Source organism: Danio rerio, chromosome 4, assembly GCF_052040795.2.
Source record: "Danio rerio strain M-AB ecotype USA chromosome 4, GRCz13ab, whole genome shotgun sequence".
In the NCBI taxonomy this organism is placed as follows: Eukaryota; Metazoa; Chordata; class Actinopteri; order Cypriniformes; family Danionidae; genus Danio; species Danio rerio.
In genome coordinates, this window is record NC_141024.2 from 72,947,501 (window position 1) to 72,968,698 (window position 21,198).

A 21,198-nucleotide genomic window follows, 5' to 3' on the forward strand; every position below is an offset into this window, starting at 1 on the left:
GATGACACGTTATGATTTTCATTACTATTAAAACGATCAGCGCGGACGCTATAGAAATAAATGACAACAAAACGTAAATACAAGATAAATAAATATATAAATGTGCTGTATAAATAAATATTGAATTGTTTTAAAAATAACATGATACAATTTACTTCAGTGCGCATTATTAGTACATTTCGTAAATATGTAAATATTTCGTAAATAAATATACACAGTTAAAGATGTAGATGTTCAACTTTAAGACAGAGCATAATGATTACTATTGAAAAAGAAACGGATATTGCGATATTTTATTGTTCTACTATATATATATATATATATATATTGCGATATTGAATATATAGTTTCACCAGATAAAACTAATAGATATATTGGTATATAGGTATGATTTTGTCTTGTATAATATATAAATCACAAACACTGAGAAATACAGTAGAGCAACAATACTGTACAAATAGAATATACAGCGAATATTTATATGTATGTATATATATATATATATATATATATATATATATATATATATATATATATATATATATATATATATATATATAGATAGATAGATAGATAGATATTTAGATAGATAGATAGATAGATAGATAGATAGATAGATAGATAGATAGATAGATAGATAGATAGATAGATAGATAGATAGATAGATAGGTGAACGCTGTAGGAATTACAACAGTTTGCATATTTGCTTCCCACTTGTTAAGGGACCAAAATTAATTAGACACTTGGCTTCTAAGCTGTTCCATGGCCAGGTGTGTGTTATTCCCTCATTATCCCAATTTACAATGAGCAGATACAAGCTTCAGAGTTCGTTTCACTTAAGAGCAACTATAAAACTCGTCACTTACATTTGTTGAACATTTGATCCTCACTCTATAGACAAACATATATTTTGACCTAAACGATAATTTTTTTAAATTTTATTAAACTATTTTTATGTATTTTTATATATTAAATTAAATGTAAGCACCATTTAAAAGTGTAAACAATGAACAAACAAACACAAAGTGTAAAATTAGCAAAAAAAAAAAAAGTGTGTGTTTGATGAATGCGATTAACTTGCAGTACAACAGAACACAGATTGCATCTTCAAAACAACCCACACACTTCCCTGTTCGAGCCTTTACTGCCTCAAAACTTGACAGGAAGATCCTTTTTTTAATAAACAAACCCTGAGCGGCTATAGAAATACACACTACAGTACGGTGCAACCACAATCAAAACAACTATCGCTATTGTGTGGAGCGTTTTCTAGATTAACTCATCGGCAGCCAACTCTGTGGTGCAAGAACCCTTATATAACAGTGTAAGCAGGTTTATAAAAACGGCTGTTCAAAGAGAAAGCTTAATCCGCACTAGTCAAACAATGCTAAGCTGCTATCGAAAAACCCCATAATAAACCTGTTCAACCTGTTCATACACACCCTTAGAAACCAATCACAGTAACATGATCTCTCCTTTGATTTACCTCATGATACATGCCTCTTAAAGTCCGGGTTACATCAAAATCTACAATGTTTATTTTGCTAGCGCACATTGTTGTTCGCTAGCTGAACAACGAATCTGTGCAGGTTAACCCACTGGACGAACATGTTCGTTTGAGTAATCTTCAATCAAAGTCTGAGCATTTGCTTGAGCTTTTGAACGAGGGGTTCCTCTCTGATGATGTCAGAGTTTGACTAATATTCCAAGCCACGCCCCTCTAATTAGTTTGCTATGAGAAAATGATGACGCAGCTCAAAATAAAGCCTCGCCTCCTACTTAATATTCAGTTTCAGTTGGAAAAACATTAACATACTGCAATAAAAGTGTCCGCTACTTCCATTTTGCGGAGACTTTCTGCTGCGTTAGCATCGACGCTCCGAGAATGAACGGTTACCTCCTCAAAGTTGTCGATCATGAAGAAGATGTTGGGGTAGCTCATTTTGGACTCCTCCCCTTTGCTGTCCATTGGATGTTTGCTCGGAGAGGCGAACACTTGCTGTTAAATGAAGAGATGCGCCGTTTTCATTAGTCCATACATCCAAACAATAATGCTGCAGTTTGACCGTCATAAGTGTCAATTTTTTAATTATTTAGCTTTCAATATTTAATAGCTAAATATATATATATATATATATATATATATATATGTATATATAAATATATATATATATATATATATATATATATATATATATATAAACATATATATATATATATATATATATAAACATATATATATAAACATATATATATATATATATATATATATATATATATATATATATAAACATATATATATATATATATATATATATATATTATGTATATGTATATATATAAATATATATATATATATATATATATATATATATATATATATATATATATATATATATATATATGTTAATTAGAAATCTGGAAAATTACCATCGAAATTGTCCCGATTAAGTTGTCAGTAATGCATATTACTAACCAAAAATAGAGTTTTGATATATTTACAGTAGGACGTTTACAAAAATCATCATGCAAGATGATCTTCACTTGGTGTTCTTGTGATTTTTTGCTATTACAAATATATCCGTATAACATAAGAGTGGCTTTGTGCTGAACAAAAAAAAAAAATCGGTCAACCCCACTACTTTGATGTCTTGTAGTAAACAAATAATTACTAGATCATTACTGAATTGCATTTATCGTTCTAATAGGCACCTTGTTATAAAACAGTTAGCTTAACAGCAACACTCTGTTACTACTACGAATTTTGTACAATTTTAAAGAGACCTACCCAGCGCAAAAAGACGTGTTTGGCGTGATTTGCTGCTATTTTCAGACAAGCGCAACCCTAATTTTCACGTTTTCCGTCACGTTGTTTAAATAGCCAATTCATTTGCGCCACTTTGTGGACTCATGGGTGTGCTGGTCTATAAAGGAGGCGTTGTTATTTTAAGGAACTAAAAATAGACCATTGACCAACTAAAAGTCGCTCTATAGTCCAGCAGAGCGCGTTAGTTATACGCCTTAAATGCTTCCACGTTATTTATATACATCTTTACAAATGAAATCCCTTCTTCATCTCAGGGGGCCTTTAAAGTATATTCACGACAATCTTCCTCGGTATATTATTATTATTAGCAGTATTATTTATTATATGCAGATTTTTATTTACTGTAGCGTAGATTTGTCCACCTGAAGGCTTTTGGAGATGTCCGCATCACCATATGGGGCATAAGAACAGGACGTGTGTTTGGATATAACCTGATCGCACTTCGTTATTATTGTTCATTTATTCCTTTACTGGAACAAGAACTGAATTTAGAAATGGTTTAGACACTAATCTTTGCGCTTAACAAACTAAATTAAATATGTCGGCTGACGGAGTGAGTTTAAAGATCGTTAAAATAGAGTCCGAAGTCTTAAATCTTTAAGTTTAGACTATAAACAGCCACACACAAACGTACCTGTGATTTCTTTTTGTGGATGTGGATGTCGCCTGCATCTGAGCGTGTGCAAACTGCGCAGGTGACCACATAGTCCAGCTGAGGGACAAAGACACTTTATAGGCACAGTACAGAAAACGTCAATGACATGACATGAATATTAATGAGAGTTATCGAGGGTTATTCGCTCAGTTGCGTCATTTAAAATGCAAAGATGGCATTGTTTGTTATGTCTTTGTGGTCATAACCGGATATAAACAAATACAACATAACCTGTTTTTGTCAGGGCAACTGGATATAATCAAGACAACATAACTTGTCATAAACCTGTCATAAACATGAGGTCATTATAAGGTTGTTATTGTGAGTTTATGATTAAAATCTGATTATATGTTTCAATACTCTTGTCAAATCATTTCACAGCATTATTATTACTATGTTTATCGACCTCAGCTAAAGATGTACAAGCGAAAATTGTGTCAAAAATTCGACGTTAAAATAGAAAAATCACAGCATCAAGTCTATTTTTCTCTTCATCATGTCGTTTTAGTGTCCTCCTGTGATTAAGTTCTTACTCCACTAAGAAGAACACAATCACGGCGTCTGATCATCGAGGCTTGCTTACTTTCTGCAGGATGAGATTGAGATAGACGCTCTCCTCCCAGTCGATGTCCGGGTCTCCGAGACCAGGCAGCTTTTTAGAGTCTCTTCTGTAGACCTCCACCTCCACCTAAACACAATGCTCTGAGATTAGGACGGGCTTATTTCAAGTCAAACTGCTTTCCGTCTGCCTGGATGTTTCACGCTTGGCGCATTAAAACAGCTGCTGTAATTGCCACACTATTATCGATTCTCACCTTCTTCCCTTCTGTGTTGTCCTCGCTGACGTACGAGAGCTTGCGGCGCACGTAGAACAGCATGTCATCCTGCCGTGGCGCCCATTTCTCCATGAAGTACGTGGAGAACATCCACGTCCAAAACACGATGCGGTCATCCTTAAAGCACCCTAAACAAATAAAAAGCAACAAGAATCTAGCTAAGTACTAAGAGACTTGTTGAAGGTTACACTAAAATGCACCTATAGAGTAGGAATGTACCGACAAAGTGTTGTATTGCAATAATAGTACTATCCACATCGTAGAGAAGTGCAATAAATCTGACCAATTAAAATGCAAACAGTGAATAAGAATCAGAATCAGTGTTGTCACGATACTGGAATTCGATACCAATCCATACTGAAATTTTAAAAGCGTCCATTTCTCGCTAACATTTGAGCGCGTTCATATAAAGCGCTGATTGGTCATTGTGTTCACGTGCTCAACAGAAATGACCGTGATTGGCGGTCACTTCACCGAACTCACCGCTGTTTACTGAGTGTAACCACAGATACAGGGAAACTGGAGCATTTAAAAGTCACGAAGATCAGATGGTTTGTCTATAAGCTGACATACGAGCAATTCGTTGATGAATCGTGACTTTAAAACGATCCCTGCATCTGTGGTTGCCACTTATGAACGCAATGGCAAAACAGCGCCGTTTAAGAACGTGCTCAACATCGCTCAAATGTTAGCAGGAAACTGACGTTTTCAAAACTTCAGTACCGATTGGTACCGAATTCCAGTATCGTGCAACACTAGTCAGAATATGTTTTCAGAGGTTTTCAGTTATTGGTGGTCATTTAAAGTCTACTACTCGAGAAATTTTTAAAAAGTTTATTTTAATCTAATCGCAACACGAATAAATTATTTTTTTAAGTTGCTGATAAAATAGCGTTTCGCAAGTTCAAAAGAAATTTAGAGCTAAGAAATATCGTAAGAAATATCGTTATCGCAACATTTAAAAACAATATCGCATATGTTACTAGTATCGGGCAGCCTTACGATAAGGTTCCTCCACCGAATCTTTTCCGCCATATTTATACAGAAGCACAGACAGTTCAAACGTAAAGTTCTGTAGTCAGACATGATCCTAATATTTTAGATGTTATTGATGATATTGAATGTTATGGAGAACTTGACGAATATAAATACAAAACTGATCCTATTGAAAATAATTTTCCCTAAATGCGTACAAAACTGATACGCATTTTTCCCTAAATGCGTAAAATAACCACCGGTTTACTTATCATTTGCAATAAATTCTGATTTTGCGCATTTTGTATGTGCGTCCTGTCCTACATGGATTAAAAAGATTTTAAAGTAACGTAATTCAAGGTGCTTTCACACCTGTAGATCGACTGTTTTGTTCTGAAACGGGGATTGAAATTGTTACAATGTTACTTTTCGTTCTTGCTGCGGTTCTAAATAAAGTTTCTAAATAAATCAATATAGTTCAATCGTATTGATTCTCAGTACAATTAAATCTCTCTGGAGTTCGTTTCAATTGAGCTGAGACGAGGGTTGTCACGATACTTGAATAAGACACCAACTGGAATTCAATACCCGAGTGTAACTGCAGATAAAGGGACACTGGAGCGTTTCAAAGACGCATCGATCAACTGGTCTGTCTATAAACTGACAAACGAGCGATCCGCTGATGAATCACAGTTTTAAAACGCTCCAGTGTTTCTATATCTGTAGCTACACTCAGTAAACAGCGACGAATTCTGTAAACTGATGACCGCCACGGCCAATCACAGTCATTTCTGTTGAGCACGTGAACACAATGGCAAATCAGCGATGTTCAAGACCGTGCTCAACATCGCTCAAATGTTATCGAGAAATTGACGTTTTTAAAAATTCAGAACCGATTATTACCGAATTCCACTATCGTGCAACACTAATTCAATTATATGTTTTCAGTTATTGGTGGTCGTTTAAACTTGACTTATTTTATTTAATTAGCTCAGAAAAAAACATTACTACTTTAGATATTTTTTTACGTTTATTTTAATCTAACCGTAAAATGAATAAATAATTTTTTTAAGTCGCTGATAAAATTGCGTTTCGCAAGTTCGTAAGAAATCGAGAGCTAAGAAATATCGTAAGAAATATCATTATCGCAATACATATATCGCAACAACAATACTGCATATTTTACTAGTATCGCACAGCCCCACGATAAGGTTCCTCCACCGAATTTTCCACCACATTAATACAAGAGGACAAGAAAGTTCAAACGTAAAGTTCTGTAGTCAGATTTGACCGTAAGAAGCGAAAAGCGTGACCAATCTTTTAGATGTTATTGCTGATATCGATTGTCATGGTGAACTAGACAAATATGAAATCAAAACTGATCCCATTTAATGTTTAACACTGAATTTACTTTCTAAACGTGTAACACTGGCCACTAGTAAACGTTTCATTTGCAATTAATTCCGACTTTGTGCATTTTACAGATGTCCTAAATGCTTTGAATTTAATTTAGTGTCTCTGCCCACTTTCACACTGCAGCTACATTTTACTTTCATTTTTCCTCAATTACCAATCGCATATTGAACAAACTCTCGAAAATTTAGCAGCTGCACCTGCATTTACAAACATTCTACACGGCATGTACAGAACTGAACTAGCAAGAGAGATGTGTCTGTCTACTTTATGAATGGTGCTACAAAATCACGGAAAAAGAGGTACAAACCTCACTCCTTTTGCTAGATATCACTAGTAAAAAAAGTTTACACTGAAAATAAATATCATGTTGGGGAAAATTAGCGCAACATTTTTAGGAAGACATTATTATGACACATTTCAATATATAGGCGATATTTCATTATGCTTTTAGATTGAATATTAATATCGATTTCTTTCCAGTCCTGTAGAAGTCCACTCATTCACTCATTTTCCTTCAGCTTAGTCCATATTTCAGGGGTCACGTCAGAACCAGGGACCTCCTTGCTGTGAGGCAACTGTGCTAACCACCGCGATGCTAATCCCATTTCCACTGCAGCAATAAAACGGTGATCAACAATCTGAGCAATGTTTCCGTTTAGTTAAAATAAGATGTTGTCAAACTTAGGTTTTCCCTTGAAGTTGGAAAAAATATATGCAATATATAAATAGCAGAACATCACAATGAATTTAAAACCCTAATAATATTGTATCGTGATGCGTCTCGGCTCATAATACTCTGAATGAAAGTATACTTATCAGCTTATATAATTTCATTGACACCGATAGCTATATACAGCACATATATACTCATTTAACATCATACATGTTTAAGGGTCCCGTAATAACCCCCTGTAGCTCTCCAGGGGATTTCTAATGAGTATTTCAATGAGGACCCTGTAAAGGGTTACACTTCTTCTTTAACTTTGTGCTTTGCAAGGTATTGCAGTGTCTTATCAAGAGTACGTGTGTTTTTGCTGCGCTTCAAAGCAAAGTCTGAAGTTGGTCCACACGTTTAGTGATCCAGTCCACTCGGATAGTGAACGCAAATTATTTTTCTAATAACTTTCTTGTGAAAAGTAACTCAATTACTAATTTAATGACTTTCCTCAATGCTACTTAATGGTGCAGTATGTAAGTTTGGCCCCCCCGTGGATGAACTCGGTATTGCACACCTGGTTCGATACACACGCAAGCGCAGGTTGCCAGATTGAGGACACCAACAGCAGTGTGCCTGACTGTGGAGCCTTAAGGCAGATTTAAGTCGTGTTCTAAGTAAAAGCAACGACACACGATAAATATTCTCCATCTTAAAAAAGAGTTTTGTCCTAACCAACACCTGAAATTTATATTTTAGAATAGGTTTCTATTTCTTACAGGTGAGCATCAGAAAACTGATCCGCTTAGGTACACCTCATGTGCTTTATTCAAGTGTTAAATGCTAATAATGAGAGTTTGGACGCCATTTTACATGACAATTATTGCTAAATTAATTAATTAATCAGTGCAAGCCAGTAATATTTATAGTATTTGCTAATTAACAACCACCTCATGTGGAACTCTGAATCTGCGTCTCATTTCGGAGTCTGCTACTGTCCACCGGAGGTCGCGTTGCAGTCGCATAGCCTACTGTCAGAGGCTTCCTGACTAAATGAATGAAATATAATTGGCTGAAGTGGCACTGGGTGGGTTAAATAACCAAAACAAAGACAGCCATTTCTGGCACGTAACGCACATGTTCAAAGCAGATTATCTGACTTCAGCGTTGTTTATCAGATAAACAAGAGCGTAGCATGTTTCCTAGCTATCTGCAAATATATTATGGTATTTGTATGCTTTAGAAGAGTCTAAAACTTACAACACAGCACCTTTAAAGTCCTTATAAATCTCATTTGGCCTCCAAAAATAATATGGCAAACTTATCGTTAACACGATAATAGTATTTGCGATACACGCATCGCAGACATGTGTGATAAATCACATTTATGCATTCATTGTTTATCTTAATTTGACCAATCAGACGGCGCCTTGATATATTTAGCCCCGCCTCCCCAGTAGTTGCTGTTCTGCTATTGGCTGGAGCGTTCCAAAGCAAAACCCAGAGCTGAAAATAAGCAGTAATAGGCGGAGTCGAGACGAGAGGAGCCAATCAGAGACAGAGGTTTTCACTCGTTCAGTGTTTTAAAGACTAAACGTTTGCACCTCAACGCAGTTTAGTAGTCTGAATTACAATTTATTAATCTGAAAATGTTTGTAACTTAATGTAATATCATTAAATAAAGTATTTAAACTAATAAATATTGCATTTTGGGGAAATTGTAGGAAATATCGTGATCACGGTACTCAACAACAACTCGCGGTACTCAATCCAGCCCTAGTTAGTAGCTTAAAGATGAATCGTATATTGTTATTACGATCACACAATGAAGGATACAGTTATATTTTGCATTTGATTATTAAATTTCGGTGTCTGAACACCGTAAACACTCTATAATAAACCATAAATGACTGTATTTGATTGTATATTTGCTCTGCTCTATTTATTAATGCGTGTAATTTGTTTTATTATACTTTATGCAGATACGCTCCCTTAAAACATTGATTAGCTATTTCCAAATAGACATTTGGTTATATTTGTACATATAACTATAGAAAAAATATCTCCAGTGTCGTGAAGCCCCACGTTTGTTTAGTTTTTTTCAGTCTGTCTGGAATGTGAACAGTGAAACTGGGACAGCAGCTCTTGACGCGGATACAGTGCAGTGCAGCAGAGTTTGATTGTCTCCTAACATGACATTTACTTCCATGATTCTCAGCCAACCAAAAACGGAAATGATCGTTTGACAAACTCTCATATCCTTATTTAGAAAGGGGAAGACTGCGCCGGACTGCAGCCTGATGATCCAGCAGTTTAAAAGGGGTAGTTCGCCCAAAACTAACCATCGTGATCAAGCATGCAAATCAACAGATGTAAAATTTTTTTAAAAAGGCTTATTTTTATGTTTGATGCATCAAAAAACTGCTCCACCAATCAGATTGGCACTTTTGTTCATGTGCCTGGAGCAGCTGAAGTTACAGTAAACACCACTTGAGGGCGCTCAAGCACAAAAACGGTCTAGCCGAGTAAACGTAACGAAAAATGACATGTACGTTTATTTATGTTAATCTAACATCAGGGGTAGAGCTGTACGATGTCGTAAAGTATAACCGTATCGAAAAAGAACCGGTATGACGATAACAGTATACGCAATATCCGTCGCAGAGAAGCGAAATAATTTAAATTGGTTTTATCCGACAAGCATTTGTGTGCTGCACGCATGGGTTGTTTATCCAAATCTGACCAATCAGATGCAGCCTTTACTCTCTTCATCTCTGCTTATCCAGTAGACGCAGTTAGCTGAACATTATATTATATTAACACTAATGCCAGGAATGTCCGCCATGGTTTTCAGTCATTCGTGGTGTTTTGAAAGCTTAAATGTTTGCATCTTGACAATGTGTTCGTATAACTATTTATTTTCAGTATGATCATATAACATCAATAAAATGATTTTTAAAATTGCTGATAAATTACGTTTTTCGCACGTTAGTTATATCATACGAAATATTGTTATCGCAACACTCAACAATACGAGTGCAACGGATCACGGTCGATTCGTACGGATCAACACTAACTGTTCGGAACACACGTGACATGCAGAGTAATACATTGTTTTACTGGTAGATTAATCACCGAGAGATCGCCTCTCGCATCATTCAAATCACATGTATGAAAGCATTTAGGCTCTCCTGTAAAACATAATGATGATGGCAGTAGTTGTGGTGGGTTATTCAGGATGTGGTGGGTTTTTTAGGTTATTAAAGGTGTTTTCTGACACTGCTTGTTTAGCCTGCATTCATGCATTTCTTTGTAAGCTGCACAGTTAATCATTAAAAGATCAGGATCTCAACACCCACGCAACATCAATTATAAATGATGGTGATTTCATTCATTCACTTTCTTGTCGGCTTAGTCCCTTTATTTATCCGGGGTCGCCACAGCGGAATGAACCGCCAACTTATCTAGCAAGTTTTTACGCAGCGGATGCCCTTCCAGCCGCAACCCATCTCTGGGAAACATCCACACACACACTCATACACTATGAACAATTTAGCCTACCCGATTCACCTGTACCGCATGTCTTTGGACTGTGGGGGAAACTGGAGCACACGGAGGAAACCCACGCTAAGGCAGGGAGAACATGCAAACTCCACACAGAAACGCCAACTGAGCCGAGGATCGAACCAGCGACCCAGCGACCTTCTTGCTGTGAGGGGAACGTGCTACCCACTGCGTCGCCCTGATGCTGATTTGCATGTGTTTATTAATCCTAAGAGATTCAGTCTTTAATCTTTCATTAGTTAAAAGTCAAAAAAAGACAGAAGTACTGGGAGAAGAGTTTATAGTTCAGATCAAACCACTGATGTTTATGGTAAAGTTTAATATCACCGTCATGTGTGTTTACCTTGACGCTCAAAAATGAAAGCTGTAGGCAGCGATTACGTTATTTAACCAGTAGGTGGTGACAAGCAACCAATAAAAACATGCCACTGAATAACTCTCCAACAATGATCATCTAGCAATGAAGCGTGAAGATTTATGAGTGAAGAACTGAATCGTTTATTGAAATTAAGACTACAATAAATATGGGTGGTACAAATGATAATGTTAGATTTCTACATGTAGCGTTATCAGCAACAGTAGGAGTTACGAGGAATATTTCACAGTGCTGAATATTTTATATCTATTTTTTTCTGCTGATTATTTCTCCGGTTTATTTTTATTTAAATTACAGCTTCTCAGTTCTGTTTGTTAAAACTAGGGCTGGGCGATTTTACCGATTTTTTTTGATTAATTCGAATTTTAAGACGATTTAATTTTGAATCAAATCGAGAAATCGCAATTTTTAAAAAAATATCGATATTTAATACATTATAATGGCACCAATGCGCTTTGGTTCATTCTGAATGAAGCAGGAAGCACACCAGAAGCGCACACCACGCCATGGATTTCAGAATGCTAAACAGGTTTCTATACACACACCGGCGCCGCCCAGCCACGATTCACGAAGCAGTTCATATTTCAGCCGGCCCACAGAGCACCATCTGATTAGTTTCATGTTAAATATCATGTGAATGTGCGCGTTTGGTGTGTGATAGTTTAAACTGTAATGTCCGCGCCGTGTCGAGGCACTTCTGGTGTGCGACCTGCTTGACTGCCTGTTGAAGCGTGAAGTCATGTAGGATTTTACTTGTTGCACGTCTGTGTGGATTGTCAAGACATTAGCCCCTTTCACACATACAGACCTTTCCTTGTATGTGTGAACAGGTCCTTTTTGAAAATACCGGTAAATTCGTTCTGGCTATTTTCCGGAAAGAGTAGTTGTAACATTACCGGTAATTTGCCGGAATGCTGCGCTGTGTGAACGCAGAAGGAAGATTCCCGTAATAAGCGCGTGCACGTCTAGAACGTGCTGACGTGAGACGTCTGCTTTAGCCAATCACAACAGTCAGACGCATTTACGTCCGCGCGGTTTGTGAGGATAAAAGCCTTTGAATATTTTTCCAGACACATTTAGCTGCTAGAAGTTAGTCAGATCACGTTTATATGTTCTTCTTAATGCCAACTGTGTAAATAATCATCGATGAGATGCTTATGATAAGCCGTTGTTTGTTTACCTTCAAGCTTTGCGTGCGCCTATGAGCGCCTGCACACGCACATATTATGAACATCTCGACATGCGAAAGTGATCCTGCGAAAGTTGTTCACAATATTGATCATCCACAGAGTTTGTAATTTAGTCAAATGTTTACAAATACAAGCGCAGCCGTTTAAAGCTCATCTGTGGTGAATGATGTCAGAATTTACCGGTATTTTGGAATGGATGTGTGAATGCTCTTTTCCGGAAAAATTCCGTAACGTCCTCGCCTGTGTGAACAGCGCTTTTTTTAATATACCGGTAAAGTCGTTCCGGAAATTTTCCAGAAATTTACCAGTATCACTGTGTGAAAGGGGCTATTGCTTCATCAAGTCGATTAACTCGATCTCAACATGTATGAAGGACGTAAAAGCCTGCCATGTGAAAAACCGCGCCGATCTTTTGGTTTGAACACGAGTAGAAGTGAGTAGCAGTGAAAATGAAAGTAGCCCCCATGACGTCATTTAGCGGACCTAGTTGAAAACCAGACAGATCAGGCAGCATAATAGAGAGTGGAGCAAAGCGCATCAAATGATCGATATTTAAAAAGGGGTAAAAGAAAAATAGATTAAATATATTATTTCATATCAGACACACATCTGGTCAGGGCTGGACTGGGGCAAAAAATCGGCCCTGGCATTTTGGGCCAGAGCGGCCCACTAAATTCAATCAAAACGCTATCTATCTATGCACGTCCAATATTTTTATCAACTCATATTCTATAAAACACAAAAGCCATATATATGAAATAAATAAATACAAACTTTAATCTCAATTTAATTTCTGTATACTGTCCATAAAGATATTTGTTGAGTTCTAAAAAATACAGTATTCATTCATTTATTTTTCTTCGCATAAGTCCCTTATTTATCAGGGGTTGCCGCAGTGGAATGAACTGCCAACTATTCCAGCATGTTTTATGCAGCAGATGCCTTTCCAGCCGCAACCCAATATTGGAAATCACCCATACACACTCATTCACACACACTCATACACTACAGGCAAATTAGCTTATTTAATACACTATTCACTCAGCCTATATTCAATAATAGACATAACACAAACTGCCTGCTAATGCATGGGTAAACCTTTAAAGGGAACAAGTGTACTTTATAACCTCTTTCACCTCATCCTGCTTGCTGTTTCACTAAACAATGAAAACATAATATAAGTCAAATTTGTTTCATTTTGATATTATGATTAACAGACACCAAACATATTTATATGAGCATCATCTTCACTCTGCATATTTACAACAAAACAGGGCTTAAATATAACTGCCTCCTTTCATTTCCATTGAAAAGAATGAACTTTACCCTGTCTCTTTTGCAGAATATCAGTTTTAATAATCAATAATGGCCATTATAACAGTATAACGTACATTAATTTTAAATGATAAAGGTAAGCAATCAGTCAATGTGCAGAATCAGTGTATGTGGTTACATAAATGAATATATTAGCTTATCTTCGCACTCAGCCAAAACAGTTAACTGAGAACAAGTGATTCAAAAGACATAAGAATTGTTAGATAGAGACAACAAGATGAATATCACGTTTAATAACTATAGTGAGATCAGATCCAGCAGATGAACTGTCTGACATGCACTATACTCTCACCTGGGGTTTATGCTCACCCGCTGAACTACTGGCTCTTGGCAGAGAGTGTGTGTGGTCACGTGATTTACATTTTAGCCGTAAACTAGAATGAACGGAGAACTTTTCAGAATCGCTAAATGAAACGCCGGTGTATTTCCCGCCATTTCTCTGCGCCTCCCTTGCGTTTCTTCTCTCTGACTCTCGACTATTTTGACAAATACACACAGACGACGCACGCTCACACGGAGTCCAAAATAGGAGCTTGTTATTGGGACAGCCCAATGTCAGTAAAGAAAAGAACCAATGGGCTGCAGAGTGTCACATGGGCCGGCCCGGTCTGTCTGTCCGGGAAAAAAAGCATCTAGTTTCAGATAGTCACAGATCACAGGAGCGTCAATTAATGAGGCAGAAAAAAACGATAGGCTGCTAAGCCTTTTATGGGCCGATCAGATCATAAGATGATGATCAGCGCGGCCCAAAAATTACGTCGGCCCACCGGGAAAGTGCCCGGTTTGCCAGATGGCCAGTCCGCCCCTGCATCTGGTGCTTGTATTTGCTCCTGCTATACGTCCACAACTTCACACATTGGGTTAAATTAGGCTTTACAGTTTCCATGTTCAGTCCTTTTCTTCCACTATCTTTTTTAAAAAAAAAAAGGCAGCAGCTTTAAAACCTGTCATTCAATCAGAAGACAAAGTCAAAGCCGAGCTGACAGCCAATCTTTCCTAGGCTCAGCAAAACTTGCAAAAAGTACCTCTGAATTCCTGCAACTGCAATATGTACACAAATATTTCTTATTCAAATCTTCAGCAACGATATTTAACTCGTGAATTTGTTTTACATTTATTTACGCCTTGACCGATTTTTGTATGACATGGCCATTAAAAATACAATGTTCCTTAACCAGATGGTTTTTCAAGTTACTTTTAAAGAGAGTGTTACTTCAGTCATGTTGTTGTAATGTTTTGAGTAGACTAGTAACACACACACACACACAAAAAAAAAATAATAATAATAATAATTCGAAATCGAAACTGTGAATCGGTCAAACTTTATTAAAAAAAACTTTTTTTTTTTTTTGCCAACTCGCCCAGCCCTAGTTAAAGCCAAAAGTGTCTTGCAGGGCTGTTTTTGTAATGAATGGAAAGCAAATGACATTAGTCTCCTCCCCTTGTTGGGGTCTGATCTGTGATTAAAACACCATAACGTGATCCGAACTGTGAGATTAGTGATCCGTTACACCACTCAACAACAACATCGCATATTTTCCCAGTATCATCTAATCCGGGGGTGATATTCATTTTGCTCAATACCAAAGACAATCATTTGCAGATGCTGAAAAAGAAGCTGACAGTAAGCATGAAAACCGTCTCGATGTACACAAGCCTTAGATGCGCACCTTGATCTCTGACCTCTGAGCCGATGCTGGACAACAACAGACAAGCCAGCTCAACACACACACACACACACACACACACACACACACACAGCATCTAAAGCCACAACAACACTGACCTGTTATTCACTTCAGCTCCTGAAACTTCTCAGTTCTTCCACATCTAGAAACTAAAGCCAAATTCTCAATAATGGAGTTTGAATGAATCTGACAATCGTTTACATCATCTTCACGGGCTGAAAGGCACATTTCACCTAAAAAAAAGCTAATTTATTCACACTCCGGTGGCTGTAAACATTTATAAATTTCTGTTTTGTGTTAAACACAAAACAAGGTATTCAGAAAAATGATGGGCAAGCAGTCATTGGCATAAATAGCAGGAACAGAAAATACTAAGAAGGTCAATTTCCCTAGCATTCTTCCCTTTTCAACAGGAGAATAACGTTTACTTGTTCACTTGTTTAGTGAATTAACATTAGTTTACAGGCAAAAAAAAAAAATTATATATATATATATATGGTATTAAATACTGTTGAAAACACTTTCATGTGAGATGTGGTGAGTGTTCAGCAAAGCAGAAGTGAAATGCAAAACATTACTATTATCACACAGAGAATAAAATATTTAAAATATAAAATATCAGAGAGAGAAAGAGATAAAAATACCAGCAACATAATCAAACATGCAGATAGACAGATGGATAGACAGACAGACAGACAGACAGACAGACAGGCAGGCAGGCAGACAGACAGACAGACAGGCAGGCAGGCAGGCAGGCAGGCAGGCAGGCAGGCAGGCAGGCAGACAGACAGACAGACAGACAGACAGACAGACAGACAGACAGACAGACAGACAGACAGACAGACAGACAGACAGATAGATAGATAGATAGATAGATAGATAGATAGATAGATAGATAGATAGATAGATAGATAGATAGATAGATAGATAGATAGATAGAATAACATACATACAGACAGATAGATAGATAAACAGACAGACAGACAGACAGACAGACAGACAGACAGACAGACAGACAGACAGATAGATAGATAGATAGATAGATAGATAGAATAACATACATACAGACAGATAGATAGATAAACAGACAGACAGACAGACAGACAGACAGACAGACAGACAGACAGATAGATAGATAGATAGATAGATAGATAGATAGATAGATAGATAGATAGATAGATAGATAGATAGATAGATAGATAGATAGAATAACATACATACAGACAGATAGATAGATAAACAGACAGACAGACAGACAGACAGACAGATAGATAGATAGATAGATAGATAGATAGATAGATAGATAGATAGATAGATAGATAGATAGATAGATAGATAGATAGATAGATAGATAGATAGATAGATAGATAGAATAACATACATACAGACAGATAGATAAACAGACAGACAGACAGATAGATAAACAGACAGACAGACAGACAGACAGACAGACAGACAGACAGACAGACAGACAGATAGATAGATAGATAGATAGATAGATAGATAGATAGATAGATAGATAGATAGATAGATAGATAGATAGATAGAATAACATACATACAGACAGATAGATAAACAGACAGACAGACAGACAGACAGACAGACAGACAGACAGACAGACAGATAGATAGATAGATAGATAGATAGATAGATAGATAGATAGATAGATAGATAGATAGATAGATAGATAGATAGATAGATAGAATAACATAGACAGACAGATAGATAGATAAACAGATAGACAGACAGACAGACAGACAGACAGACAGACAGACAGACAGACAGACAGATAGATAGATAGATAGATAGATAGATAGATAGATAGATAGATAGAATAACATACAGACAGACAGATAGATAGATAAACAGACAGACAGATATATAGATAAACAGATAGATAAACAAACAGACAGACAGACAGACAGACAGACAGACAGATAGATAGATAGATAGATAGATAGATAGATAGATAGATAGATAGATAGATAGATAGATAGATAGATAGATAGATAAACATACAGATAGATAGATAGATAGATAGATAGATAGATAGATAGATAGATAGATAGATAGATAGATAGATAGATAGATAGATAGATAGATAGATAGAATAACATACAGACAGACAGACAGATAGATAAACAGACAGACAGACAGACAGACAGACAGACAGACAGACAGACAGACAGACAGACAGATAGATAGATAGATAGATAGATAGATAGATAGATAGATAGATAGATAGATAGATAGAATAACATACATACAGACAGATAGATAGATAAACAGACAGACAGACAGACAGACAGACAGACAGACAGACAGACAGACAGACAGACAGACAGATAGATAGATAGATAGATAGATAGATAGATAGATAGATAGATAGATAGAATAACATACATACAGACAGATAGATAAACAGACAGACAGACAGATAGATAAACAGACAGACAGACAGACAGACAGACAGACAGACAGACAGATAGATAGATAGATAGATAGATAGATAGATAGATAGATAGATAGATAGATAGATAGATAGATAGAATAACATACATACAGACAGATAGATAAACAGACAGACAGACAGACAGACAGACAGACAGACAGACAGACAGACAGATAGATAGATAGATAGATAGATAGATAGATAGATAGATAGATAGATAGATAGATAGATAGATAGAATAACATAGACAGACAGATAGATAGATAAACAGATAGACAGACAGACAGACAGACAGACAGACAGACAGACAGACAGACAGACAGACAGACAGACAGACAGATAGATAGATAGATAGATAGATAGATAGATAGATAGATAGATAGATAGATAGATAGATAGATAGATAGAATAACATACAGACAGACAGATAGATAAACAGACAGACAGACAGACAGACAGACAGACAGACAGATAGATAGATAGATAGATAGATAGATAGATAGATAGATAGATAGATAGATAGATAGATAGATAGATAGAATAACATACAGACAGACAGATAGATAGATAAACAGACAGACAGATATATAGATAAACAGATAGATAAACAAACAGACAGACAGACAGACAGACAGACAGACAGACAGACAGATAGATAGATAGATAGATAGATAGATAGATAGATAGATAGATAGATAGATAGATAGATAGATAGATAGATAGATAAACATACAGATAGATAGATAGATAGATAGATAGATAGATAGATAGATAGATAGATAGATAGATAGATAGATAGATAGATAGATAGATAGATAGATAGATAGATAGAATAACATACAGACAGACAGACAGATAGATAAACAGACAGACAGACAGACAGACAGACAGACAGACAGACAGACAGACAGACAGACAGATAGATAGATAGATAGATAGATAGATAGATAGATAGAATAACACATACAGACAGATAGATAAACAGACAGACAGACAGACAGATAAACAGACAGATAGATAGATAGATAGATAGATAGATAGATAGATAGATAGATAGATAGATAGATAGATAGATAGATAGATAGATAGATAGATAGATAGAATAACATACATACAGACAGATAGATAAACAGACAGACAGACAGACAGACAGATAAACAGATAGATAGATAGATAGATAGATAGATAGATAGATAGATAGATAGATAGATAGATAGATAAACATACAGACAGATAGATAAACAGATAGACAGACAGACAGAAAAGCAGATAGATAGATAAACAGATAGACAGATAAACAGATAGACAGACAGACAGACGCTCTGAGGAGACAAACACAGACCTATGACATCATCCCATGCGCGGGGCGTCGCGCCTCGTGAATAATGATGTCATGAGGACAGCCGGTTAAAACAATAGCGGCTGACCGCGGCCTGATTCCCGTTTGACGGTTGTGTTGAAAAAATGACATAATAATATGCTGAACGTATTAATGAATGATGACCGCGACACCGCTGTAATGTCTACAGCTGAACGCACTGACCCAGTCCGCTGAGGTCCTGTCTGACGTTCAGGCGGTTCCGCTCGTCCGCGATGGCCTTCAGCATGTGCTGCAGGGACTCGTCCGGCTCGGCGGGATCATCGCTCTGGCCCGGTAGAGCTGCCATGATGCGCGCGGAGCTCATGACACGGTAGCGCCGCTCATCTCACGGTAACGCCGCAGACCCGCTCTCGGCACACAACAACACGGGCACTTCCGTCAGCTGCCTCTGCGCCGCGTCGGGAACACCCCGTGCTCGGCACATGACGTCACGCCGTAAGCGTCACTTAAAGGGATAGTTCACCCCAAAAAAAATAACATTTACTCACTATTTACTCACACTACAGTGGTTCTAAACCTTTATTAAGAGTTTACTTTTTACACAAGAGAAGACATATAGAGTACAGACAATGCATTGTGGGTATTTAGAACAAGGGAGCCTGACTCCTGTTGATCTCTGTTGATTCATCAGCAATAAACTGTAAGCGCTCACACTACAAATAAAGAAGAAAACTGAGGTAAAGTTGGTTTTATAATCGCACATTCAGACTTTCTCCTTAATAATATCATTTCAGAAAAGTAGTATTTGCAATTTCTGAATAGAGAGATCATATTAGCAGCCAATGACTAGCAAAGTAACTTCATGGTCAATTAAATAGTGCTAAAGTTGATCTGAATTGCTATTTCACACCCAATATTCAAAGAAATCAGAGTAGTAAACAATATAGAGACCATTAAATGACCACATGTGCGAATATAACCCAACTTTACCTCAGTAAAAATCATATCTGGAACTGTTTTCTTGCAGTCTGAGCTCGTTGATGCCCATAGATATAAACACTAGATGTCGCCTGGTCTATTGTTGTCTATTGGACGGAATGCGTCAATAGCGCCGCCATCTTGCTACAGGGTAGCGCTCCTTTGAAATGAATGCGCGACCAAGGTACAGTGGAGGACTGTGGCCATGCAAAGCCAGAGATATACACATATACACATATATCTATGATCGAGAGTTTTCCTGGATGTTGGTGTGTAATTTTTTTTTCTAATTACGAAAATTATAATTTTACATCACTTTTCTACATTGATGGATCAGTGACCGCACGGGCATTCCTGACAAAAAGCTTGTGTTTGTGTGTACAGAAATGTACTATTCACCCTCCCTGTTAAACTTGATCTACTTATGTCCTGAAACACAGCTCCTCTCCTGCTTTCACTTCTCTTATTGACGGAGGGAGCGATTCGTTTGTGAATGAATCTCTGTTATGAGCGACTCTTTCACTACTGTTAGCCGACAATAATACAAGTTTCTGGCAGCGCAGCATCTCGTTGTCATATTTCTTTTGCATTGTTTGCTGATTTTATTCAACAAAACTAGCATAAGCCGAGTGTTTAGTGCGAGTTGGAGCTGCTTTGCCGTTTGGTGATTGCAGTAAGTGACTGTTATCATCAATAACGTACCTGTTTAGCAAGTTTATAACATACAAAAACAGAAAAAACTTACCTCTGAAATGTTCTGCCTTTGTGCTTTGTTTTCTTTGTTTGCTCGTTACTGCACCCGTAGACAGCGCTAAAGTCCCGCATCTTCACGTAATAACACTGTCTTGTCTAGTGCGGTTGAATGACACTTGTCCTGGGAGCCCTGTACCAATGTGGCGGCGCTATTGACGCATGCTCAGGGTCCCTATG

At 37.0% G+C, this 21,198-nt stretch overlaps 1 protein-coding gene across 2 annotated transcripts in view; it reads right to left on the reverse strand.

Moving 5' to 3' along the window:
• kiaa0930 overlaps nt 1-19,743 on the reverse strand; it is a 25,444-nt gene extending 5,701 nt beyond the window's left edge. Inside the window, exons 1-5 of one of the 2 annotated variants that reach the window (XR_015941991.1) lie at nt 19,513-19,740; nt 4,298-4,446; nt 4,066-4,170; nt 3,462-3,539; nt 1,898-1,999 (exon numbers count right to left, since the gene is read on the reverse strand). Coding sequence is in view for 1 of the 2 variants with exons in the window: in NM_001327783.1 (NP_001314712.1) it covers nt 1,898-1,999; nt 3,462-3,539; nt 4,066-4,170; nt 4,298-4,446; nt 19,513-19,654 (576 nt within the window). In the remaining variant the exon portion in view is untranslated. 2 annotated transcript variants of the gene reach the window in all.
• Between the last annotated feature and the right edge of the window lie 1,455 nt (nt 19,744-21,198).